Source organism: Pelecanus crispus, chromosome 8 (genome assembly GCF_030463565.1).
Source record: "Pelecanus crispus isolate bPelCri1 chromosome 8, bPelCri1.pri, whole genome shotgun sequence".
Lineage (NCBI taxonomy): Eukaryota > Metazoa > Chordata > Aves > Pelecaniformes > Pelecanidae > Pelecanus > Pelecanus crispus.
Window position 1 is genome coordinate 8601379 of NC_134650.1, and position 26789 is coordinate 8628167.

At 41.0% G+C, this 26789-nt stretch overlaps 2 protein-coding genes across 4 annotated transcripts; one reads left to right on the forward strand and one right to left on the reverse strand.

Annotated features, from left to right (window-relative positions):
- Positions 1-343: 343 nt before the first annotated feature.
- GEMIN5 (gem nuclear organelle associated protein 5) lies at positions 344-18677 on the reverse strand. Its single transcript, XM_075715104.1, has 28 exons — positions 18524-18677; positions 18131-18285; positions 17412-17593; positions 16752-16903; positions 16403-16534; positions 16078-16210; positions 15465-15624; positions 14628-14840; positions 13798-13883; positions 13172-13266; positions 12382-12518; positions 11118-11191; positions 10566-10747; positions 10325-10464; positions 9696-9867; positions 9205-9432; positions 8551-8664; positions 7979-8107; positions 7299-7394; positions 6874-7011; positions 6174-6321; positions 5931-6050; positions 4857-5067; positions 3978-4235; positions 3126-3288; positions 1890-2466; positions 1333-1429; positions 344-664 (listed from the first exon to the last, which is right to left on the reverse strand). Exons 1-28 carry the CDS (start codon positions 18675-18677, stop codon positions 509-511), a joined length of 4602 nt encoding a protein of 1533 aa, XP_075571219.1. The 3' UTR covers positions 344-508.
- Positions 18678-18828: 151 nt separating this feature from the next.
- MRPL22 (mitochondrial ribosomal protein L22) lies at positions 18829-26128 on the forward strand. 3 transcript variants are annotated; one of them, XM_075715113.1, is made up of 7 exons: positions 18829-18856; positions 18942-18987; positions 20915-21050; positions 23033-23098; positions 23622-23699; positions 24544-24613; positions 25839-26128. In XM_075715113.1, the coding sequence occupies exons 1-7, from the start codon at positions 18829-18831 to the stop codon at positions 26048-26050; spliced, it is 636 nt and encodes a 211-aa protein (XP_075571228.1). In that variant the 3' UTR covers positions 26051-26128. The 3 variants fall into 3 exon arrangements, with proteins under 3 accessions (XP_075571228.1, XP_075571229.1, XP_075571230.1); XM_075715114.1 differs by lacking the exon at positions 23622-23699 and having other exon boundaries at positions 18832-18856; XM_075715115.1 differs by lacking the exons at positions 18829-18856; positions 20915-21050 and having other exon boundaries at positions 18971-18987.
- Positions 26129-26789: the final 661 nt, after the last annotated feature.

Genomic DNA, 26789 nt, shown 5'->3' on the forward strand with positions numbered 1-26789 from the left:
CCATCAAATTAAATGCCAATTCATAGGAGTAGAAGACTTTATTTAAAGGAGGGAAAATAAACTCACAATGCTTTTAAGAACAATACTGGCTTAAGGGTCATTTTGCTTACAGAAACCATTGTTTTTCCTGAAGGCAGCTACTATTCCTCCTCTGCTGAAAGACTGATAGAGCTGCTCAAAACTGTTTCTCTTACATGTAAATAGTAAGAGCTTTCATTTGGATAACTTCCAACAAATAAAAAAAGACTATACAAAAAAAACCTGTATACAGTTCAAGCCCACAACCTACTGCTTTTCAATTTTCTAAATTGAAATTTTATTTCTAAATTGAAATCTCCTTAAGTAGTACTAGTTGATGACCACAAGTGAGTCTGTATATAAACATGATTTTTCATAGTTTTATCCAAAATGACCATGGCCATCAAAACAAGCCTTCACTTGAAGAAAGAACAGCCTTGGTGTTAAGTAGCTGTAGGCAGCTCAGGGGAGACAGTTTGGTCTCAAAATGTCATGTCAAGAACCTCCTGCTAGCCTTTTTGTGAATATTAGCGCTACTGTGTTTCCTAAGGAGATCCAATGCCTGTTCGTGTAGTTCAGGAGGGCACTGCGGTCCTATGTGAAGGAGTACAAGGCAGCACTCCAGCACGTCGGGGAACGGGAAGACCTGCAAAAAAAGGAACATGAGGTGATGTCTACTAGAACAATTATAATTGTTCAACTGCAACATTATTCAGGCAGCCAGCTCTCTAAAGACACTGCTTTATAGTATCTTTGGAAATGATAGTCATGAGTCAGGTGCATTTTTTAACTCTTCTTCCAGTGCATTAGCTCACGTTTAACCAGGTTTGCCCCCTCTTGCACAATCACCATGATTACCTTTACTTACAGACTAGAGAACAGAGGGGATGAGACAGCCTAGGAAACATTGTTTTCAAACATGTGATGTGTACTTTCTACAGTTCCCAATCTATAAAGGCCATTTTATACCTTACATTTCTGATTTCACTGCTTATCAAAACTGTTTTTTGCATACATAATTCTAAGTAGCAAGGGATTACTTTTAAAATGCATGGGAGACATTCATACAGAATATCCCATTGAGTTCTCCCATGCAGGAGCTTTACCTGCACTTTCCAACTACACGGAGAAAGTTATGCTTGAAAGAAAAATACTACACTGATGCCATGTGTCAATTCTCTCTCAAAATTGCCACACGATCACAAAGAAAGTCACTTTTCCTTACTTTCTGTATGAAAGGGATTCTGTGATGAGGCTGCCCTTACAAAAAGACTGTCTTTTTTCAGAACCACAGTACCTCTTCTGAAAACTTACTTTTAAGTTGTCTGGAAATTCTGCTAGTTTCTGCTTTGCTTTTAGAAGCTGCTTCGTTAGCTCAGGGAGCGTAATTGGTTCCTTTACTTCATCTTTACTGTCAAGAAAAGAACAGGTATCATGAGCAACTGTTTTGCTTAAATGACTGCATAGCCTCCCTCCTGTACAGGGAACACAAGAGAGAACTGGACAAGTGTTATGTGCTCTAGCTCGTTCTTGCCAAAGTTCCAAATAATTGTTCAACAAAGAGACAGGCCTCTTAGATCATGTGTGTCCTTTTCATTATGCATTATTTCATTGTCCCCTCCTTTCAAGCTGCCCTGTTTATTCACCCTACCAACACACCCTGTGTATCAAGAAATTACTCAACTGTAATTAAGTTTATGCACATGGTACTTCAGCCCCAGGGAAATGCAAGACTTTTAAGCTGTATATTCAAGTGTCCCTGTGTGACAAGCTTAAAATTAGAGGCAATCTGAGCTAAACAGGACGTTTGCTGCACAAACACACAAAAAAGCAATGCTTTTCAATCCATTCATTCATGTTCTGAAGCTTACCAATTCGTCTGGCTGCTGTCAGAGCATGGTTTGTCTGACTCAGCCTCTGAACTGTGCTGCAGGTTGCTTTCCTGGGTGCTTCCATTTGTATTTTCCTGGAGATTGTTCCTCTGCTGCTGATGCTGGCGGATCATATCTGCTAAAATCTGCTGGACCTCAGCTATATCTCTCTGTGTGTTCTGTAAAGCAGCAATTTCTTCTGAAAGAAGCACTTGGCAGCCATTCAGTTTTGACTGTCTGTCTACCAAATCAACTGAGCTAGTTCTTGAGTCACTTTCTGTCTCACACCTAAGAACTTCAGTTGTATTGCAGAGGTTTTCATCCATCTCAACTGCAGTTTGATCAGGAGTTTCTTCAGAGGAGGATTGACCTGAAACGTAGCTCTTCTCAAGAGCTGTCTGCTCACTGGGACACAGCACAGGATCCAAAACAGCCTTTTGCAAGACAAGGGAGTCGTCGGGTGGGTTCCACCACAGGTCATACAGCTGTCCGTAAGCCACAAAGCCCTCTAAACTTCTGCAAGCGTGCGTGCTCTGAGAATTTGTGCTGTCCAGTTTGCATCTCAGGTTATCACAGCCTAATAATGAAAAAAAAAAAAGGATTACAAATAGCTTATAGAGATTTCCAAAGAAAAAGACTGTATCTGGTAAATGAATGGCTATCCTGAGGAGACCCAAACCAGAGATTTACTCAGATGCTGGCAGAGTGGTGCAGGAAGCAGAAAAGCAAAGGCAGACATTTTTTGGCATCTTTTTAAACACAATAATCTGTTCTAGCTAGCATGAGACTCCATGTTCTCATCATCTACATCTCATCATCATCTCTACATCTACATCATCTACAAGCTGCACATCAAGATAATTCACATGATCAAGAGCCACAAAATACATGCACTGCATGCTCTGCAGAGAATGAAGGGAAGGACGGCTTGGAGTGATTTGTAACTATGAAATGAACACAGCTTTCCGATGTCCCCATCTCCCTTATGGAACAGAATTTGCAGTTTCCTACATCAGCTGTACCAGCTGACACTGCTGAGTGTCCTTCCACAGTCAGGAATTTCTGATTGCTCAGCGGCACTTGCAGTAGCCAAATTCCACAGGTTTCCAAATATATGAGTATGTCTTGCTCTTTGCAAACATTATTATGCCTAGTAATATTAATGGACACACAGCTGTGCTTACAAGGAAGATTCCCGTATCTGCAGTGCCAGGAGATACAGAAGAAGAGACTTACCTTCAGGAAGGATGATACTGCAAATCTCTTGCATCAGAGTGAAATTACCAGCATCGTAACTGTGGGTCACAGCTCCAAGAACACTTTTCACTGCCTCATCCCAGGTAGCAGTCTGAAAGCTCAGGGCTGCAAGGGTCAGGTCATGGGAGATACGGAAAAGCACCTACCGGAAGCACCAGAGAGCATGATTAATAGCTTTACTGCAAAGCATGAATTACTCGCAGCTTATGAGCATTGTGGAACAGCCCAGAAGCATGTGTCTTAACCAAAAGCAATTTTAATGACACTGCAATTTACATAGTCTCCTTCATGCAGGAGATACAGCACTTTTACATTACTTATAACTGGAAAGTCAGCAGCTGTGCTTGCATGAGGCCTACTAAACAGATGAGAAGTGGGAGTACACCAAAGGTCAGTGACTCCCTGTGGTCAGAGAGTAGAGCCGCAGGAGCACCAGTCTACAAACAGACCTTCTGAACTCCAGGATATTTTAACAACAGGCAGCCCTGCCTCTCCTAACAGCTCGACGCAAAACCCTGAATCGCTGCCGAGACTACTCGGCTATGCCAACCACTCCCACCCAGCCAGCACATCTCAGTGATCTCAGTGCTCATCGCTGACACCGTATGTCAGTTCTTACCCTGCGCAGAAACAAATGCAGAAACAAACTGGCGGCTACGCAAGCCATCCCAGCTGCCTATCATCTACTTCTCCCAGACTATAAGCTCATCCTGCAGCAGGGTGCAGACAGTGGTCCCCTGGGAATGGCTGGCACACCACCACAAAGTGGCTGCATTTTACTGTGTATGCAGTAGTAAGGCATAGTGTGCATACAGATCTAAATCCATTTACCTGCTTTGGGGGGGTGTTGCTGGTAGAAGGAGGATGCTGAATACTGCGCAGCTGCTCCCATGCACGTGTGGCTTGCTCAGTGGTATCCATGCCCAGTACATTCCGCCACACTTCTATGACCATGTCAAAAAATGAGGCCTCTCTGTTCAGCTCCCAGCTGTGATAACAGGGAGGCACGGGGCTCTTTCGGTCACAGGGATTTCTTTCACTAAGGCACTTGCAAAGCAGTTCGTTAAGGCAGAAAACAAATCTTTGTCCCTTTAACAAGAAAAAAAAACAGCGCTGAGCTTCTGCTAAAAGAAAAAACAACCCCTTACTGAACACAGCAGGTAGACAAATTTAAGAACATCATGGCTAGTAGCAGCCTGTTGGTGACAGACTGTGTCACAACTGCAGCTACCAAAGAACAACGCTGATACTCTAAGGTCAGAAGGAAGCCCAAGGACAAGCTAAGCTAGCCGCCTGCTTCTCAGTCCACATGAAAACAAATTTCTGGATTAAGCCTCCAGCAGATGGACTTACAGTTAGCTCATTTGTTCCTTTAATGTAAACAGCAAATACTTGCCTTCACTTCTTTCTTCTTATGATCAGTATTACATACTTTAAAAAAAAAAAAATCCCATTTTTCTCAACTACCTCTCAGATAGCTAACAGGCATAGAGCCTATGAGCCTCCCCACTATGGGCCTTTTGCCTCTACACAGGCATGCGCTTTTTCATAGGGTCACTGCAATAAACTTATAGAAAAATATTTTGAGGCAAAACCAGCTCAAAGGACTACCTGTGGACTGTTAACATATGGGAAGTGGTGCCACGTTAATCAAGTTAATCTGGAGAGAGACAATGCTAAAGAAAGCAGAAAGGAAACAACCAGACTCACAAACAAAGTTTTATGTTGCTGAAGGACTTCCTGAGCTCCCACCCAGTTCCTGGATAACAGCAGGTCTTGGGCACATCTGAAAGACAAAGTTGCTGACAACTCCTCCTCTCCAGATATCAGCGCAAGCTCAGCAGCAGTTTTAAGGGATGTCACGTCCCCCCTTTTTGCCAACACCTTAACTGCATCATAGGGTGAGGAAGCCCCCAAATAACTGAAAACAGATAAAAGCAAATTGACTTGATTAGTATAAGATACCATTTTTAAATTGTATTGCAACACAACAGCACAAATGTACAAATGAAGATAAACCTGTATTTTCCACAGGTTCTCAGGCTCTCATCATTTTGCCTTACCAAAGTTTACTGTAGACATACGGTGCCTGATCTGATGCAAAGCTACAAAGGGAAAGTCACACAGCCTAATAATCTGGACTGAAACCACTGGTGGTGTGCATACCACGCATGGCTTGGATGAGAAATAGAAATAAATAAATTCAAGAGACAAAGGTTATATGCAGTAGTTTATCCCTACTGCGTTTCTCTGGATTTCATCTGAATCCTTTCACAAGCGTGAACACCCTCAAAAATGCCAGGACTGAAATCAGCATCAAGCAAAGGACACTATTCCAGCCAAAATGTTTCAAGCATTATTAGTAATTTTGGCAGTCACAAATTTGAAACACTCTAGCTGGAGGAAGATACACCAGTGATTAGGATATTAGCTAAGGCCTCAAGAAACTCAAGAGGAACTGTTGTGCTGCACATTTCCAGTGGAAAGGTTGGAAATACCACAGTCTTATCAGATACATCCCAATCTTAGTTTTGCTACACTAGTTTTCAAAGACTTCCAGTAATGTCTATGGAAAGAGACAGCTCTACTGTAGTACGGCATTTGGACCTTCTGCTCTGAACTGTCCTCTGGAGCTTCTAGAAGGAGTCTAGTGAGATCAGACTCAGAAAGCACCTTAGACAAATAATGACCAGACCAGTTAACAGATTTCAGCTGCTATAAAACCAAGAACCTTCTTTGTTTCAGGCACGGAACCAATTCTGTCTTCTTCCCAGTAACACTCACCATTTGGCGGCCATGGAGTAATGACCATCTTTCTCTAACAGAGCTGCCCAGCTGGTGTAGAGATCCCTCAGAATTGGATCTTCTGGACGCAACCTGGCCTTAGCAATTACAATCGCTTCCCTAATGCACATAAGAGGAACCAGATAGAAAAGTTAATTGACTGTGTACAAAAGGTGAACCCAAAATGTCAAATCTGCCCCACTAGAAAACAAGAGCAAATCCTAAACATAACTATACAGCAACCTGTAAAAATGGTTCACTTTCAGGAGCTCGACAGCCTCATAGACTTTATGGATGGACAGGAGATGGGAGGCAGCCTTCACATACTGCTCCTGAAAACACAGCTGCTTCGCAAAGGCTTCTACTGTCCAAACCCAGGCCTGATATCCAGCTGCAAAAGAGAAGGCAATACAATTGGGGGCAAAGTTTTAAAACTGGAAGAATTCCTGTGAGATGACATCATCACTGGTTTCTTCAACATGTACCTCTTCTCTGCTCCAGGTTAGTTTCTTGCTTCTTAACCATCCTAATACAAGCCAACGAGGCAATGAAACAGCGCAAAGCTAGGGCTTGAACATGACTGTAGGACTTCACTACCAGTAAGATAACTTAAAAGCGTATTTAAACCAACAGCGAGCCGGAAGGACTGCTACATATTACGAAGAACCAACTTTGTGCTTGGAAGGACAGGCATGCTCCTTCATGAAGTTCCAAAGGAAACCACTCTATTTCCTGCTATCCCAGCCTAAGGGTGCTTGTGGAAACATCCAGGTCTTTGTCATAAATAGGATACGTCTTGTGTTTGATTTTTGTTATCAGGCAGTTAAAGAAGCAACTTCCTTCCAGTCTGGAACAATCATGAGTTTCCATCCCAGAACAATCAGAATGAGGCTACCTTTGGCAGCTAATTCCATCTGCTTATGTGTTATGAGAACAAACATACCCATGGGTGAGATTGCTACCAGCTGGTCTGTTAGCTCTCCCCTCTCAGCAGCTGCCTGGAGGACACCCTTCATATCTCCTTTCCACAACATAAGCTGCTGAAAGAGCTCTGGATGCCCATTCTCCAAGTGATGTTTTCCTGTTGGAAGCAAACACACTTCGTATCAGCATGAATGCGATAGCACAGTAAAGTAGTAAGTAAGCCATAGTAAAGTAACTTGGCAAAAATTAGATTATTCAAGCTTAAGGTATTGCAGGTTTGCATCTGAAAGATGTAAAAACTATTTAGGAAAAATACGTTTTTTCTTCTTTTCACACAGACCTGCATTCCTAATCCACAATAAAGAAAATTCAAGCATTTCCCATTCCTTGAATTTAACAGTTACAATAGATATGTTGTCAAAGTGGATTCATTATTCCACTTACCTTCCACATCAATCATCTTGTGCAGAGAAGCCCTGTCTGTGAACAGCCCCAAGTGGATGCGATCCTTGAGGTCAGGGGACACATCTTCATTAGTATCTGAACCAGATAAAAAGAATGAATGTTTAAGGTTTGGTACAACACTGGGAACTGGGACCTGCCAAGTGACTGTACCACTCCATTACACTCAACGATTGACAAATACTTACATCTTCTACTTTCTTTTCTGTATAGCAGATTTAAAAATTTGCAAATCAACACTTAGAACTTACATCTAAGTTTGATTAGAAGGACCATGTTTGTGCAGAACATTTATTCGAAATCAAACACAGCATGTTCCTTTGCGTGCTTTAAGGAACAGTACTGTGAGAATACAAACATCTCCCTCATGGCTTATTTTCTCCTGCCCATATTATACTTCTGAAGGTGAAAAACACTTGCATGTATGCATACAGTGCTACCCTATCTCCACAACATAGGATCAAAAACCTGTCTGGAGTGGCTTGCAAGTGCTGAAACGCTGCAAGAGAAGTTAGATAAGAGACCACAACTAGTCACACGCTTTGATAAAGCTAAGAATTTTTAAAAAATAATGCCTAGTGGCCAAAGTCAAGTCTTTGGACACATGCCTCTGAATACTTTAGAGCACCTACCCTCTAAGCATGTTAGTTTTAGACTGATACCTTTGGTTTTCAGACACGTAGCCAGTGTCAAGCAGTCCTGATGCAATTCATCTTTTGATCTGTGGTCCATGAATGTGCTGAAGGGTAGAATAGAACGAGGTTTCCTCTTCTTCAGAGAGGCATCAGGAGCTGAAAAATAGACACATTTTAGTCGCTGCTGCACAGTTACAAGAGTCTCCTACAGCAGACTTCTCCAACATAAACTCCCTCTTCCTCACACAGGAAAACAACCCCAGATGCTCAAGTGCCACATGCATCTCTATTATGACAACTCTGACTTTTGAATACTGATCACTTTGCGTATTTTTCTGCCCATCTTGCCTGGAATGAAACTAGCAACTAAAAGGCAATATCTAAGCCCACATTAAACAACTACTCAATTGACCTGACAAGCAGGGCAAATAAAAGCAGCAGCAACTTAAAACGTTTAAGAGATTTTAAAAGCACGCCCTTTCTTTCTCTGATGCTTATTTGGTGTCACATTAGGAAGAGAAGCTGCAGCCAAACAGAAGCCTAGAATGAGGAACTCTGCCTTGATGCAGGACTGTTAAAAGTCCCCAAAACATACTAACCTGGTTTCTCTTTAGGTGGATCCTTTTTCACTGGAGTGGCTTTCTGGGTCACAAAAGGCTTTGGCAAGCTGAATGAAGAATAATCATATGCAGATGAAGATGTATCCTTGGACTCTGCAGAGTGATAAAGTGATTAAAAGAAAAGAAAAAAAAAAAAAAAAACCCAAAAGAAAAACAATACATGGAAAAGCCCATGGCAGAATACTTGACATTCACATCCCATTGCATTGATTTCGAAATATACAGAGACCAAGCTTTGCTTTACCATAGAACTTAATAGCTTTTTAGGGAAAGGAAATATTAAGGAAACATTACAGAACTGTCAGAAACCTAAATAGGATGTCAACAGACACTAACCAAGGTCCACCAGTATTGTAAGATTTATCACCAGAAGGCAACACTGATCAAAAACTGCATTGTTTCAAGCCAAACACAGTAACTTTGTTTGTTAGGCCAGAATCTTCTTATTTAAAGACAATTAGCCCCAAACTAGTTAGAAAATTATGAAAGACATTCCAGAACCATATTGTCTTCAAGTGGACTATTTCAATAAAGCTGTATTATGAGAAAATCTGCATGAAAATATTAAACTTGGTGATGCTCTGAGGGCTAAACAGTCTGGAAACCATTGAACTAAGATGATTTGATTATTACCAGTCATGGAGACTTTATCAGGCAGCTCTGCCTCCTGAGCTTCTTTTTCTCCTTCATGGTCCGACACTCCATTTTCCTCTAGCAACGTTTCCTTCGCACTCTCATCTCCATTCATGGCATCACTTAGATCCTGTTTGGCTGGACTCTTTCCTATAGGCTTTTTCTTCTTCTTGGTTTTGACTTTTAGTTGCATACTTCTTTTTTTCTCTAATTCTATACTCTTTTTGCCTGTAAAAGGTTGCAAAAGTTACCCTGATACTATCTGTGGAGGTTTTTACTGTATTAGCTGCCTGTCTCTCAAGATCAACATTTAGTTTCCAAATAAGGATACAACTCAATTTAAACCTACACACAGTTTATTCCTGAAGAGTCAGCAGGCAGATTTGGAACTCAGCGTAAGAACTTACCATACCATTTCAATGTGGCAACCCTCTATTTCCCAGCTCCAACATCATCTTCAGGAAAGGACCTTCTGATTTGAATATACTTACCCTGAGGAGGCCGTGTATGCTCCTGCTTTGAGATGTGCCATTTGTGAACAGAAAAATCATCTGCTCCTGTATAAACAGAATCTGAATCCACCGGTGACCATTGGACACTCAGCAGCCGGCCCTGGTGCCCTCGGTAGTTGCAGAGTGGCTCTTCCTTCATAACATCCCATACCTTATAAACAAGAAAGAAGTCCAGTTACTCAGAAAGTCTCATCTTCCAAATACTCCACATTTTCTCTTCAGTGATTTGCACTTGTAAGAGCTTCTCTTTCAGGGTGTTTGCACAGGTATTTCAAATGCCAACATGCAAATGGAGAAAATTCAGGGCTTCCTTTGTTTGCATCAATACATTTGCATAACATCTTTCTTTTTTAAGGATACAAAAGTGCTAATATGAAAACGATAGTGACTGGACTTACGAATCAATTCACAAGTCACAAAAACATACAGATACCTGCATATCAGGTATCCAGAACCAGGAGATGGCTACCAAGGATAAATTTGCAGTACTTCAGTAGTTTACATCACAAAAGAAGCTTTGCTGTTTAGTCAGCTTGGTTCTAAAACACTGTGGAATGGATGATTAGGAACTAGAAGAAATACACTTCTGAGTGGCTGTGGAGCAATACCTGTGCAGTGCCATCATAGCAAGCAGATACCAATCTTCCCTCATGGTGGGGGCTCCAAGAAAGACTTGTGATTTTAGCTGTGTGCCCAGCCAGAGTTCGAAAAGGCTCTGTTATTGTCAAGGGACTTTCTGAAGTGCTCTCTGAAAGAAAAAAAGAAAGGATCAAGTATGGCTAGCAAGACAAACCAGGAGTAAACCAAAACAAGATGCCAAAAATTGGAATATAATCTGCAAACTGTTACCTACGATGCTCTTCAGATTATGCACGTAAATAGTGGCATTGATTGAGCCTGAAGCTATCAAGTAACTCAGCTCTGGCTGGCTCCCATGCTCATGATGCCAACGAATAGCGTTAATCAGTTTATGATGTTGCTGGATAGTGCAGAGCAACTTCAAGTTTGGCGCCTGAAATATTTCAATTGAGCTGAAACGCAAGAACAACAATGTAACAAATCCACCAGTCAGTGAAAATGGGATTTCTTTTATTATCCCGCATGAGAATAAAAGTTTTTCTTTTCCAGATTCAACTCAAACCCTTGTTTAGTACATCAGCCAAAGTGTGTTTTAACCATGAGTGGATCCTTGAAAAATAATTTAACATGATGATGTGGACCCTCCATGCCAAAAGCGGCTAAACCAAGTAACAGCAAGGAATACTGTATTATCACAATTCAAATACATTGGCAGTGAAAGAGCAGAGACAAACCAGGGCAACAAAAAGTACTTTTGCTTCACTACAGTGATTCTAGTCAGGATCAGCACATATACAGCCTTAACATACAAGCGAAACATACCCATCTTCATTGCCCAGAGCCAAGAGTTTGCCATCTGGTTTCCAGCTGATCTCTGTACGCGCAGGCAGTTTGTGCTGTGGAAAGAAGACAAAACTATTTCCAAAAACCTCTTAAATCTCTCTTGCATACATTCAACAGAGCAAGACTGGCAACTGCACAGAGTTGCAATTAGTCTGAAAAATGAAAGTCACAAAAGGGTCCATTGCATTTTGTAGCAGTGACATAAGCTTGGGCAATTAAGAAGGACTGAATGAACTGATGCAAGAACCAGTGATTATTTCTATCAGTTCAGTGAAATGTCTCAAAGGAAGTTTGTCTGGATTCCAATACAACCTCGGTGCTCAATCTCCTTATGCTTCTTGGAAAGCCCCAGATAGTTCAAGCAGATTCTATCATCTTTCAAAAGAAATCAAAGTTTCTGGAAATTGTTTCTATTCTTTCCAATTCAGATGAAAGCTACTTACAGTTTAGATACCTGAAAATGATCGTTTTATTGCCTGTGACGTTAGTCTCTTAATCCCCAGTGAGTCTTCTACTCAGGGAAGAAGCCAAAACCCAGCTGATATAACTCAATATAGTTTGATTGACTTCAGTTGATTTATGCTGACTTAAAGCAATTAAAGATCTAACCCACTTATTTTGTACTTTCAACTAAGAAATGACTGATCATACTTGAGAAGATGTTATGGTCAGTTATCACCAACCACTGCCTTGCATGACTGCCTTTACTGCAAATTTTATTTTAAAAAGTTAACATTTGAAGCAAGAGAACTAGAGAAGTTGAGGTATTTAACTCATGCATGCCCACCATGTGATCTAAGCTATGACATTATTCAGGATATTACTTCAAGTGCTTTGAAACTGCAAAGCTCTATATGAACTAATTATTTTAAACAGCCACACACAGCTTTAAAACCAGACTCTATACTTCAATTTAACTTTTCTGGTTAAGTAAATTACACAGTATAAAATTAAGTAACTGATGCCAGGAACAGATGTGCCATGTTGATATGTGGGGGGAAAAAAACCCACTTTTTCAGAGGCAAACACATAACCTGTTTAAATAGTTTGAGTCAGTAAGTGTCTCTGAAGTTCTTTTGTGGAGACTGCGGGTTTCAAATTTTTTATTTGTTACAAATAAAGTAAGGCATGTAAGGCAGTAAGGCATCATGAAGGCAAAATCAGAAACCTACAACTACAAGGCCATAGAAACTATGACATAGTTACCACGAATCCATAAAAACCCCTCAAAAATCATACTCACTTTGATTGAATTAGTGTCTCGGATGACTTTGTTGATGTCATTTGCCTCTCCATTAAGCTTCCAGGGGTTGTGTTGAAAAACAATACCTTCCCCAGCACAACTATATAAAGTTACAGAGGGCTGTTCACCTTCTCCTCCTATCCAACAAAGAAAAAAAGCTAAATATACTATGTTCTTCATCAGTCTTCCCAGAAGCAATCACTCCCACTATAAGTCAAAACATTTTAAAAGGTTATATACATGCTTCAATTGCCTGTGATCCACCAGCAAGATATTCTCACAATACAATCCTGTGAAAGGACCTCTCATTTCTCCCAATAGATCTCTCTATAGCACAATCACTGCAAGCATTAAAATTCCTTTTAAAGCCTCGTCCTTAAAAAAAATTCAAGTTGTGTAAGAAGAGGTAATGGATCTGTTCTGTTTAGTTCAAATGGTAGAAACATACTTCTGGAGCTAAGGAACCCATATTTGGTCCGACACAGTTACTGCAAGAAGCCCATGCAGACAGTTACTGGTCTGTAATACCCTGAAGTAAGCACAGAGGTGTGGTATGCCACTCCCACCCACTTCCTGAAGCTACTAGAATTCAAAAACTAGAAGAGATTGTTTTGCTCCCTTGCAAAACTATTAACAGCTCCTCAAATAGAATGCATTGTTATCTGCTAGAAAGGATTGCTACCAAGCAAATGGGGCTCCTTTTCCTAAGAAGGGAGGGGATACCAACTTCATGGCATCTGTGCGCTCTGCATGGATGTTCTACTTTGTCACAAGGCATTGGAAGACTCACCAGAAGACAGAGGAGGAGTTGGAGGCCCCCAGGCTAATGTGTATACAGTCTTCTTGTGGTAAGTACTGGAGATCTGGGGTGGCTTATTCTTAGCACTGGGCAGGAAGATAAAGAAGCAGGGGCAGTCAGATTTCAGCAAAGGAAAATAATAATTAAAAAAATTAAAAAAAAAAAAAAAATCAAACCAACATTATTTCCAGTGGTGAAAAGAGATACCAGGTGCTTTAACATACTAAATCCATGGCTCAACCAAGCCTTCTTTAACATCTCCTGTAGGACACTACTAAAATCATAACAAAACTGCCTCTGATGACCTTCACCTGCATGATGCTCTTCATTCTCTGAAAATGTCTTTCTGGCTAAAGTTTTCCTTGACTGATGTCCTCCCACAGGTGATTTCTGGTCATGCAATTTTAAGTTTACCTTAAGTAAAGCTTACCTTAGAAGCTACCAGACATAATGGAGAGATAAAAAGATGCACTGAAAATCCAACTGTTTGACTAGTTTTAATTTAATCCTAACTCTTGTCTAGTAGTAAAGATAAACCCCAGGAAAGACCACACCACCTATGCATGGTAACATACCAGCAGGTCTGACACTAATGAATTTGAAAGCTACTTTCTTACCTGCTGGAGAAGGTGTCAAATATGCCAACTTTTCCATCATCTGTTCCAAAAGCCAAGCAGCCTTCCTTAGTTGGATGCCAGCATAACTGCAAGCAAAATAGAAAGAGACACATAATGACCCAAGCTGCAGACACTTTATTTCTAAGTAATAAACAAAAGGAAAACACTGAAACATGAGCAAGCACCATCCCTTATACCCACCCTTCCAACTACAGCCACTTGATTTAATCACTCCGCTATGAGCATCAAAGGCTCTCCCCCTACCAGCTATTGCAGGAAATCATAAAAGGGACTAAAATAATTAAAATACTATTTGACATCTGCATTACAAAATAGAAATAGAGAATTTTGTAGGATAGTGAGAAAACTTCTGGTGTGAACAAGAATAACTACCATGTTTTACTGCTGCCAGCAATTTTACCAGGCAGTAGCCTCTGGCCAACCACTAGTCAAACCCAAACTGAATACATCCATGTTGGGTTTTCTGCATGTCAAAATTCCTAGCAGCAGAGCAAGAGAAACCATCAATGAAGCAAGGAAGGATCACAAAGGAGGATAAAAGTGAAAAAGTAATGTAATAAGCACCTGGACTTCAGCTGATTTTCACTAGATGTAATGCAAACATCTAGGGCTGTAAAAAGGTCTAAAAATTTGTTGCCAGATTCTAAAATGTACTGTTTACCAAATGAATTGAGTACAAAAGGAACAACTTGCCTTTATACTTTTTCAGTTGGGAAAAACCTTCTTTAGAGTAGAAGAGAAAGAAAAATATTCTTGAAAAAAAAATGGAGTGAAAAGAGAAGAGACGGGGGAATCAAAAACACACTTACTGCTGTAACTTTAGACTTTATGCTTTGCCAGAAAGTTTTAACATCATAAATATTGTTCATCGACAAAGTATTCCACACCCGGATCATGCTGTCTCCAACACCGATGGCAAGACACCCTGTGTCCACAGGGGAGAAGGCAAGACTATAGACAAATCCCCCAAGTGAGGGCATGGTCCAGCTACAATCGAGAGTTGACAGGTCCCAGCACTTCACCTGAAGAAAATTTAAGGAACAAGGAATGATTAAATGTAGAGTGACTGCTATGACAAGGAAAAAGAAAGCACAATTGAGATGAAAAATCAAAAGGTCAAATTCAAGTCTTGACATAGTATGTGATCTGCACCCAGAGGACTACATGTCATGGACAGGGCTGTACTAATTGGAAGACTGTAATGGAATGGACAAAATGGCTATATTTTAATACTATGGTCCTCTTCTGACTTCAAAATAGGAGATGCTCTGCTGCCTGTAAAAGGCAAAAAGTTAAAAAAAAAAAAAAGCTGTAGTTTGTAAAACTAAACGATTTTAAGAGGAAAAATAAGCATTTTTAAAATGAAACATAGAGGAAAAAAAGATGGTAAGGTCCCTTTATTAAATGCTTCTCAGTCAAGTCCAGAACGTCATGATCGTTCACTCCACCATGGTAAGAGCTTGAGCTTATAGACTAACAAAAATCTACACAACCTGTGCTCAGAACAAATTTTAAGCAATGATGTTATAAAATGCTGCAATAAACCCATTTCAAGAGAAAATTTGTGGTCCTAAAAGGGGTAGCCTTGCTCAGTTAAACTGTATAGGTACTGCTATTTTTATGCTAATTTTATAAATGGTTCTTACATCTCTGTCCATTGAAATGGAAAAAAGGAGCTCTTTGTCTTGACGCTTCACAGAACACAGATTGAAGACAATGCGGGAGTGGTTTTGTCCTTCTGAAGATCCTAGAAGTGTCCACTTGCGTTTTCCAGATTGGGTCAAATCCCAGAGTAGCAGTTCTCCTCTGCAAAATTTAAAGTGTGTACTTCATTGTTCAGTTCAAAAGAATAATATAGGTTATATATAGACTATATTACATGTATACATACTGAAAGCGCAAGAGTAACACAGCTAGACACACATCCACTACACAGATATACACACACGCAAACACCACCCTACAAATTATATCCATGCTGAAAACTGATACATCATTTTCTCCCAGTAGATAGGCAAACCCACAATTAGTACCATTAACAGTCAATATTCAGCTAGATTATCAGACGAATTATGGGACAAATAGTAGTTTTCTAGAAGCCTGAACTCCCACTTTAACTCTTGGCCTGTCTTCTCTCCAGTTATACTGGGAAGGAAGGAGAAAGGGGGTGTCAACATTTCCTACTCAGTTGTTCCTTAAATATCAATAAATGAATCTGCAATTACTGACAGTACCCAGATTGCTGTGTGCCCTACTTACCCAAAACAGCTGGATACAATTTCTGTGGAACGACCAGAAGGCCAGTGGACAGTCAGCCAAATGCGCTCTTTAACAGCAGGATCAACGGCTCCACCTCTTCTCTTTGTGGGTGGCAACTTCAAAGTCATTACACCTATGGAACCAAGAGGGATCACCTAGACGTAGTACACCAAAATTCTGAGAGAAGAAGAAGTCCTGTGAATCTGAAGCTTTAAGTATGCTCCCCATGCTTGAAACTATCCAGCTAGCAAATGAAGGCTGCAGTTAGAGAAGAACTCTTCCACCATATTGTTACTGTTTAGCTCACATTATTAATCTTACTTACTTCTGCCTCTAGTACAGCTCCATATGCGTATGGTCTGATCTTTGCTTCCCGAAGCCAGGTAACAACCTTTCTTCGTGGCTGTGTCCTGTGTCATCTCCCCATTTGGAACTTTGCCTCCCTCTGAAGAAACTACTGAATACCATTGAAGTCATGTTATTATACTTAAAAATTCAGAGCTTTATAAAAATTAACTGAAAATATATTGATTTGTACCAGAACATACTTTATTGAACTTACCGGTTGCCTTTGCTTAGATACTTACTGACTTTCTATAAGCAATTTAATTCTCTAGAAGGACACTGACATGAACTAAAAATCACTTCACAGGCTATTAATCACTTCTACATACCTTGGAGCTCATCTTGCCAAGCAGGTAACCTTTCTTCACCAGGCACAGGGCACCAGGCCAGACAATGTATTTCATCGTCATGGCCTCTTAGCCGATAAAGTACTTCTCTTTTCCTGCTGATATCAATTATAACCACCATGCCATCCTTGTAGCTAAGAAGAAAGATTTAAATTAATGAAGACATTCTTGGATCTTTGTGGAATAATAAGTGACTTGATTTCTCAGCTCTTTACCAGGATCACTATCACCGTACTACAGACAGAGAAGCTGAATCACAAGCAGCAATGGGACTAGTAGACTAATGGTCAGTGGGAGCTCCAGCACTGCCGTACCTCCAGCTGCCTTTTCAAGAAACAAAACCAGTACGTTTGGCTTCAAGAATGACAGCAATTCATTAGTAATACAGCTTTCAATCAAGTCTAATTAAAAAATACATTTTAAGAAACCTCAAAGATGCAAAACAAACCCGGACCCTTACATTGTTATGGATTTCTGTCTTTTGCAGGTCTACCAAATCTAAATATTATTTCTAATTCGTTGTATACCAGAAGAAAAAACCAGCCACTAAAAGCTCTTAAAATTAACCTTACAACTGTGCACCAAAAACTCACAATAAGGTTCTTGCAGAAGACTGGAAAACAAACTGTAATAAGTATTTACCCAATCGCCACCAGGTTTTCATGATGAGGAGAACAAGTGAGACAGAAAATTGTCCGAGGCTCTGGGAAGAACTGCTGGCTGTCACTTCTGTTGTGCCAGTAACACACAATTATACCTTTTTCATCACCGGATACAATCAGATCTTTCACAAGAGGTGACCAGTGCAAGGCTGAGATTGCGTTCTGAAGAAAGAGAATTGAATACATTTAAAGCTGTCTTATCATCTAACCCAGAATAAGAGGCAGAAAATAATCTACGAGTACTCCCCAGCGTCAGTTAAGTTTGTTTTAAAGTGTTTCAGTTCTTTCGGGCTTTGGCAGAATTAACATATTTGCTGATATGGTGCCCTGAGTCACAGCAACTGTTCAAGCGTATGTTCTTAGTCCGTCCTGTGTGGAACAATAACTTGCTGAAAAGATTTTAGGTGAGCTGGGTTAAGTGGCAATGACTACACACTGCGAGCATACTTGCTTACTGAGGCTTTGGTGGCAACCAACAGCTTCTTAAGGTGATGTAACGAGGCTGCAGACCTCAGGCTAGAACAAAAAGCCGGCCAGAGGCATTCAGCGGTTTTAATTTCACCGGCTTTGAAATTCACCTTTGCTAAAGCGACATCACCCTACTTTGCGTGCAAGACCTAAAAAACCCCATCCCACCCTGCCAGTTCTTTCTGTCGCACGCTCTCGCCCCCGCAGCGGTGGCTCCCGGTGGGCACCTACCTGGTGCAGGCCGTACTCCGCCACCGGAGCCAGGGTCTCCGCCTCCCAGATTTTGATGCTCCCGTCGTCGGAGCTGCTGGCGCAGAGGCTGCTCTGCCCGGGGCAGTGGCAAAACGCGAACCCGGAGATCCTGTCCGTGTGCCCGATGAGCTCTCCTGCACCGACAGCAAGGGACCGCGCCGGGACCCTCCGTGAGCGCACGGCGCCTTCCCAAACCCGCCCCCCCGCCCCCCACCGGGGCTCCCGCCGCCGCCCCCCACGTGCCCGAGCGGCGCACGGCGGCTCCCGGCGGAGGGGCGGCCCCGCGGGGCCGGGGCGCTCCTATGAAGGGTGGGGGTCAGGGAGAGCCGCCGGCAGGCCCGGGGTCCCCGCAGGAGCGGGTCGTGGCAGTACCGTAAAACGTGGGTGCGGCGGCGCTGACATCCAGCAGGCAGACGCGGTGCCTCGCCGCGAAGCCGAAGAGGCGGCCATCGCTGCTGGCGTCGCTGCAGCGGCTGCTGTACCAGTTGGGCGAGGCGGGCAGCACCCGCGTCCCCGCCGCCGCCATCGCTCCGGGCCGCGCCTCCCGCCCCACGCGCCCCGACGGACCGCTGCGGGCGCCGTCGCCAAGCGCCGCAAACGCCGTCGCAAACCGTCGCAAACAACGCGCTACGCTCTACGTGCGCCGAGCGCGCCTGCCGTGAAGCGAGGCGGAGAAGATGGCGGCGCGGTGGGCGTTCGGAGTGGGTAAGTCTGAGGGCACGGAGCGGAGCGCTGGTTTGGGGTGTTGTCGCCCTCTTTTTTCCTTGCTCACTGTGTTGCTTCCTTGCAGGTAGTGCTTGGATGTGCGGTCTCCTCGGCTGGGCGCGGCCGGAGAGGTGAGTTTGGCTTTGTCGTGGTCCTGGAGAAAGGCCATTCCGCCGGCGCCCCGGGCAGTGGGACTCGGGCCGCCTCGCCTGGGGAGTCTCCGGGTCGGGAGACTCCCCGGGTCGCCTAGTTCGGCCTTCTCGCTGGCTTCTCGCCCTGCCCTGGAGCTGCGGGGAACAGGTCGCTCCGCGCCTCTGTCTTTCTACGTCCTTGGCGACTGTGGCACGATGGAGGTGTCTTTCTTTCTCTCCTGACCCCTTTCTATTGGGCATCTGCTGGCTTTATGGTGCAGGTCATAGTAGCATAGTATCTGTTGCTCCCCTGCGTGTCCTCCCCAGTTATTGCTTTTCTATAGTTGCTGGCCTTTCCCTCAGTCTGGAGGAATGGCAAAGCTGTGCTGGGGGAGCATTGGTCACTGCTGACTGTATCCCTGACTTCAGAAGAAAGGCTGATGTGGATTCTTAAAGTGCAGAGTGTTGGTCTCTGCTACAGCCTGTGGAGGAGATTTGCAGAGGCCTGTGTCACTGAAGGAAAAAGAGATAGGCTTGTGTTGCCTGTGCTTTGCTTACTGCCTTGCAGTTGAACGGTTACCTGCTAATCACTTGTTTTACTCAGTTCTTCTAGTCTGTATGTCTGTCGCTCAGTGCTTATGCATGATTCTTTCTAGGAAGGTGCTCAGCTTTTTTCTTTCCTGCTCCCCTTACTTACCCATATATATCATACACTTTTGTTGCTTGTCACTGTTTCTTTTGCTTACAATGTATTTGTGCCCTCTTTCTTTTCTTAAAGTTATGATAAATAGAGTTGCTCTTTGCATGAGGTTGGATTACCCTGAGACACAGGGAATGTAAGATTCCTTAGTTTGTCAAATGTATTAATGTGTTCTGCTAATACCAAGAAGACAATACTTAATTCATTACTGTTTAAGTTGTTAAATTGCAAAATTATATTCATGTGCTTGTCAGATATTTTCCTGTATTAATTGATAATGTTATGTCCGGTGATTATGAATTGTTGTCTTGATGAGAAAAACTTTTAAGTATTAAGCAAGTTAACCAGTTTTGGTAAATATCTGAAAAAAATATTCCATAACCTTTAAATATGTATGTTATAATACCTGCTGTTGATAGGAAGTGGAAACTTTCTAAGGTGTATACAATGTTCTCTTGAAACTACTCAGTGTGTTCTGTTTGCCAGTTGTTTTTAAAATGCTTTGCACAGTTTGCCTACCCACATAAAGCCATTCAGGCCTTAGTAAGACTCACAGTATCTGGTCTTGAACTCATCTGTTTTTTGTATCTACGAGCAGCTGCCCAGTACTGCTTTATCTAGTCAGCAGGGGGCAAAATGTAGCTTGTTTTTTCTGAATCTGAGGTGAGTAAACTAACTGAAAACTAGAGGTTTTTACTATCAGCTGTCTTATATTGACGTGATTGCATTTTGATAGTAGTTTAGAGTATCTTCCCTTTCAAATATCAGAAGGGACGAATGTTTATAAACTTCTAATACTTTTTTGGTCCTCAGTCCCTTGAAAAACTAGAAATTTTTACTGCTAAAAATTTTGTTGGTAGGAGTTAAATAAGTATTGGCTAGTCTTGGAAAAGATATAAATTGTTTCTGTGAGTAACGAACCCCACATAAGAACGAAGAGGTGATTGTGTCTTTAAGTGTCCCCAGTTGGCTTCACAATGTGGAACCTCATGCTATACAAATGTGACTTACGGTTCATGGTCAGCTTTAGGAAGCCTGAGGCTTCTCATTGAATTAAAAAGCCCTTTCAATGTAAAGTATAGAGCACTTGAATGGTTTTCTTTTGTGAGTAGCCGAATGTATCAGTTCTCTTTATTAAGACAGGTAAGTTCACAATTTTCTAGAGAAAATGGGCAGGGACAAAGAACTCTTGTGTTTAGCAGCAAAGACTGTGGTCTTGTCTTGCAGGTGGCTAGCGTCCGGTAGCCTTTTTCCTCTGTCATGCATCCACACAAGCGCATCTCTGCAGAAACTTGGGAAGTGGGAGAAAAAGAACAGGATTGTTTACCCTCCGCAGCTGCCCGGAGAACCTCGCAGACCAGCTGTAAGGAAACACCTCTGAATTTCCTTACCTGTTTATGTTTAGCAATTTCTGAACAGATTGTCGCTGTCTCTGGGTGACTCCACAAGGCACTAGTTTGATAGCTTATTCATTTGCGGGTTAAGATTTTAGTCAGTTTGGTATATTTATGTTGTAAAAGTTAACATCACTTTGAATGTTTTCCATTTCTAAATTATATTGGAGCTTCAGGTTGCTTGTAGCCGATCACCTACCTAATGTGTGATGTAAACTGCAAAAGTGCCATCCTCTGTGTGTAAGAAGTCTTTGAACTACAAGGAGGTAGAAGTTACCAAGGAAGTATCATTATACACTTGTTCTGACAATAAATAACTAGAGAAGAATGTGGTTGTATTGTTGCTTCTGTGCACAAACATATAAATGTAACTTTCCTTGAGTAGTGGGACTAGTGGTGCCTATTTGATGTACAAATAGAGTGCATGCTCTTTTAATTTCTTAATTTCTCTGCGTTATAGGTTCTCTGAGGTCTGATAACGTGTTGCTTCTTGCTGTGGCCTCCCCTTAATGAAGCTATTCAGAGGTTGTTTTCTGTCATAGTGGTTGCTTGAAATGTTTAATATGGACTGAGAGGTTCTAAAGTTAGGTGGGGAGGGACATGCGAGTCCGATGTGGTGTATGATTGCAGGAGGTTTTTTTCTTAGGAAACTGTTTTATACTGTACAGTGGGGATGTTTCTTCAGTCTGTTGCACAGTAACTTATGTTTTACTAAACCATAAACTGAAGCAAAGAATCTAAAATCCTTTTGTTACCTGTATGGTTGGCGTAGGGCCTTCTGCTGGCTGTTCAAGACAACTTTTGGAAAAGTCACCATAAGCAACATGGTCAATTTTTTAAATGCAGTCGTAACAGATTAGTTTTTGATAACAGCTGGTTTATGCCTGTTTCTTCTTGTCCCCTCTTACTGATCATTTTATAACTGGGAAGTACAGTTAAATGTGAAAAGAAGCAAGCCTCTTAATTAAAAGTCACACATGAAAACTAAGTGTTGTGTATTTGATCACTGAAGGGACTAATCAGTGCTGCTTTCTCTACACCACAGCCTGGGAGAATTTTAGGTGAATTCTTCAGTATTTCCTCACTCTTGAGAACTGATATTTTGGAATTCCATTTTTGTAATTGTTCTTCACTGGGAAATAATGTGTTGTGGCCTCTGTTAGGCATACTGCTCAGCAAAGTGAAGTATTTGCATCTCAAAAGAATAGGGTTTTTCTGGACATGTGCTTTTGTGGGCTGTGAACATTTATCACTTCTGTGAACATTGTGGCCTAGGATGTAGAAATACATGCTATGTACTGTGCTGACTAATGCAATGTATGTGAAAATGCAGTTATTGACCAACTTGCTTATTAAATCAGTTTTTTACCTGTTCATAAGGAATGCCATCTCTTTCAAATTTGTATTGATGTTAAATTTCAGTAGCTCGTTTTGGTCCCTATTGGTACAGTAATAATGTTAAATGGGTCTTTGGAGACAGCTCATCATGCCAATCAAACTTGAAACTCTCTTCGCTTCTGAAGAGCTAATTAAGTTCATTCTGGTAATATTGTTTAGTTGCTATCCCAGTAAGTTGACTTGACAGCAGAGTAATGTTTTTAAGACTGAATGGGCCTGTCAGACTGCTTGAAAAGGTGGGGAGGAGGAAAGGGAAAAATCATGAAAAAACTTCTGATTATCCTTTTCAGGGACTTCTGATTATAAACTAATTCTTATAAGATTGTATTAAAATTTTATGTGTGCCACCTACTCTTTTTAATAATGCTTTTGGTTTCAAATGTCAAAGGTATGCGTGATTTGGTATGTTCATGCTATAGTAGGGGAGTCATGCTTATTTTATTCCTAATAAGAATATAAGAATTCCTATGTTTGTGGAGCAAACATGTATACTCCATTCTCATTTGCACAGCAAAATTACTGGTCCTTTAACTTTTTTTTTTTTTGCACTTAGGAAATATATCACTGTCGGAGGGAAATAAAATACAGCAAAGATAAGATGTGGTATCTGGCAAAACTGGTAAGCAAAAAATACTTTATACTGTATTTGTTAGAATGCAAAATTTAATTGCTGTATTTGCCTTAACAGCCTAGGTCAATCGCAGTCTAATCAGCATCTTCATAATAGAGTCCGGGGAAAGAGCATACATCTGTGCAGGCGAATAGTTGTTTGCAGTTTGGTTTAGCTGCTTTATCGTAGTACGCTCTCAAATGTGTACTCAGGTTCATATGCAGATTATGCACTGTGGAAGAATTTTTGTATTGGTTTCTGCCCAGTAGTAGATGGCAGGGGAACTTAGAAGGATAGTAATGGGCTGGTTTTCTCTTTAAGAAAAAGAATTTGAATGTTTTATCACGATTTATTCACTATTTGGCTCAGAAGTTCTGTATGTAAGATACTGTGTTGAAGAAATGGTAATTAATGAAACTGAAGCTTTTTGATTTGCTCTTTATAATGGCAAAATAATTTAAATACTGTCTTCCAAATAAGAGAAGGGAAATACTTGTAATTACAGAAGTTAACATTAAGACTTTGATTGCAGATAAAAGGAATGTCCATTGATCAGGCTCTTGCTCAGTTGGAATTTAATGATAAAAAGGGAGCAAAGGTGATCAAAGAGGTATGTAGTAGTATTCTCTAACACTCCTAGTTTCAAGAAAACTTTCAAATCAATACCTATGGCCAGAAGTTTGGAGGTGTCTCTATTTCTATGTTTTTCTGTGTTTCTATTAGGCCTGTTAGGAGGGCATTCAAACAACATATTTTTGTAGCAGTCATGTAACGTTGTGACTTACGAATATGCAGAGGTTGCTTGTGCTGACTGTTTTAACTTGTATTGACAATAAATTACATGTGGGTACCCTCCCTAACAATGCTTGCTGTTAAGTTCATGGTAAATAATGCAGAATCCTTGTCAATAATAGCTGCTAGATCTATGTGCTTTGGTTCTTAAAATCATAAGAGAAGAAGGATATCATCAGGGAAGGGACTGAGTTGTGTGGAGGCATGCAAGCTTTTAATACACTGGAGTTGTTAGGAGTCTCAAATTACTCATTTTCTTGGCAAAAGCATTGGTTTCTGGCATAATAATGACAAAGAGGTATCCTGTATTAGCTGAAAATACTGAATGGCCTAAGCTCATTTGCCCACCTTGGAATTTGTTTCTAGTCTGATGTCTAATTAGGCAAAGGTCCATGGATGGAAGGCTGACAAATGCTGGTGGGAACCATCTTTTCCACTCCCTTTCCCCCCAAAAAAATGTAATAAAGTTGTCCTGAAGCTTTTCAGTCTGTATGCAAAGAACATGCTTGTGTAAAAGATGTCTTTTAACAATTTTGATGTCTTTAGAATACTTTTTCTGTAACTGACTTAAACTTGCATTTTGTTCCATGTTATCTGGAAATAAGAAGTAGCATTGATTAAATTCCTACTCAGTATTTCCATTTCTTTTCCTTTTGTTACAGGTTCTGTTAGAAGCTCAGGAAATGGCAGTAAGAAATCACAATGTGGAATTCAAATCAAATTTACATATAGGTACTTTTTTTTTTCTTATTTTAGCACAGAAAAATGTCATCCTAACCTACAAAAAGGTTTTATCCTTAATAAGGTTTTGTTGCTTCAAATCAGCAGAAATGAATATAGTTTCTAGTAAACTTAAAGACACATGCTTCTGACTCGCAGGACAACTGAAGCTACTGTAGTTGTTGAGCCTTCAGCCATCATTTCGTTATAGTTGGTGTCTGACTGGTGTTCTTCTGGCATCTGCTGGATGCATTGTTTTTAAGATGCATTCATCTGAGAATGGAGTTTCTGCTCCCTATGTGAAAAGAGAAAGTCCTGAAGGGAAAGATGCCTGACATGATTATGAAAGACTAGACAACAAAAAGCAAACTGTAAACTACTTTTTAATGTTGCCAGTGAACATAGATGCTGGAAGCTTTGTCCGTGGCTAGTACTACTAGCTTCGCAGGATCGGAATCTAAACTTCTCTTAGAAACAGTATAAAAGTAAATTAATATTGACAGTAGACTTCTTAAAAAGGCTTTGTTATAGATGATTATGGGATAAGCTTGTAATAACTACAGCACTTTCTTGCTTAGAAAAACGTTACAGAAATGTATACTTGTAGGGGTTTTTAGGCCCAAAGAAAAAATTCCCATTTTGCCAAATACGGTATAAATGTTATTAAGCTGACCTCATAAGCTTAAAGTAACCTGGATTATGGAACATATTTGATTAGAATTCTTTGGAGCCTTCCAGGACTCTACCATTAGAAGGTTTATCTGCTAGTGCAGGACTGGATGTGTAGATAGTGAAAATACCTATGATGGATGCAATAAAGGGAGAAAGGAGGGAAAATGAAGGCTGTAAGACTTCCACAAGAATTCATGAGACAAACTATTGAAAAGCAATGGAATTAATACCACCTTCAGAAGAGCTGTATAATCTAGTAAGTGGTCAGTGTAGCATCCTTTGGATTTGTTCTTTACTATATATTTATCTTTGCATGCATGTTTTCTAAATTCACCTCTTTGGTGCTCCTGAAGAGTGTTAATTGAATGCACAGGTTCTTCTATAGCAGTAATCTGCTAAATGTAGTAGAAGAAAGATGGAGGAGAGAATCCTGAATAGAATTAACTTTTTATATGCAGTCATGAAAAATACATTGACAAGGCAGTGTTTCAGTTGCAGATGTGTAGTGGTTTATTCTTGACTGAATAGTCTTCTCTTCCCCCGCCCCCCCCCCTTTTTCCTTCAGCTGAGTCAGTGTCGGGCAGAGGCCGCTATGTGAAGCGGATTCGTTACCATGGCAAAGGCATGTTTGGCATCATGAAAATCAACAGGTGCCATTACTTTGTGAAGTTGGTGGAAGGTCCTCCTCCTCCTCCAGAGCCACCAAGGACTGGTTTTGACCAAGCAAAAGAATATGTGCAGCAGCTGCGAAGTAGAACCCTTGTTAATACACTGTAACAAACTTTTGTGACTGTATAGGTATTTCTTGTTTGACAATGTAATTATATAAAAGAATAAAGTCATGTTTTAGTTATATCTTTGGTGCTACTGGAGCTGGATGATGCAAGAATGATCATAAGTGGTTTTTTTTTTTCCTTTTTCTTATTTGTCAAGCCATAGGTATGGAAAAAATCTCAGAAAAGCAGCCACAGCTGTTACTTTTTCTGAGTTACTTGGACCACAGCATTCATGCTCTACCCTGGGCTATCAAATCTAGAACATACGATTCATGCCACTGTCTCCTTGTCATGTATGGTTGGGTCTTCCATTGTAAAAATATGTGCTTGACAGTCAGGTTGCAAGATCAAGACTTGGACTAAAATTACTAAAATTTGACATCTTAAAGTAGCTACAACAGTGGAACAAAACAAGCAACAATAATAGTTGAGATTATCAGGCATCAGTTTATGGTTTCTTTATCTGGGTCATAATGCTCTTTCCTTACAGCCTCTGTTGTGCATCTTAGGCATTGTGTCTGGGAGTGGGGAATAAAAAAAAATCATTTAAAGTGCAGGTTTTGACAGAGTCAGTAGGTGGCAATGTTTAGTTTGCCAGAGAGGGAAGTGGCAGTGAAAACTTAACAGCATGTTGAAACTCTGTTCTCGATTCTGACCATGGCATTAATAGTCTGATATGTGCACGGAGTTCAGGCTGTTCTCTGTGGAAACTCAGTATGGGTAACAGGCACAATATAGAG

What these genes read in the sequence shown, in the direction of transcription:
- GEMIN5 (XM_075715104.1), bottom strand. Translation starts at nt 18,677, where the DNA reads ATGGCGGCGGCGGGGACGCGGGTGCTGCCCGCCTCGCCCAACTGGTAC. An exon ending in TAATCTGAAGAGCATCGTAG is followed by an intron (nt 10,465 to 10,565) that starts GTAACAGTTTGC and finishes TTTTTCTTTCAG; the next exon opens with AGAGCACTTCAGAAAGTCCC. An exon ending in TCCACCTAAAGAGAAACCAG is followed by an intron (nt 8,108 to 8,550) that starts GTTAGTATGTTT and finishes TCTATTTTTCAG; the next exon opens with CTCCTGATGCCTCTCTGAAG.
- MRPL22 (XM_075715113.1), top strand. Translation starts at nt 18,829, where the DNA reads ATGGCGGCGCGGTGGGCGTTCGGAGTGG. An exon ending in TGTGGTATCTGGCAAAACTG is followed by an intron (nt 23,099 to 23,621) that starts GTAAGCAAAAAA and finishes CTTTGATTGCAG; the next exon opens with ATAAAAGGAATGTCCATTGA. An exon ending in GAGCAAAGGTGATCAAAGAG is followed by an intron (nt 23,700 to 24,543) that starts GTATGTAGTAGT and finishes CTTTTGTTACAG; the next exon opens with GTTCTGTTAGAAGCTCAGGA.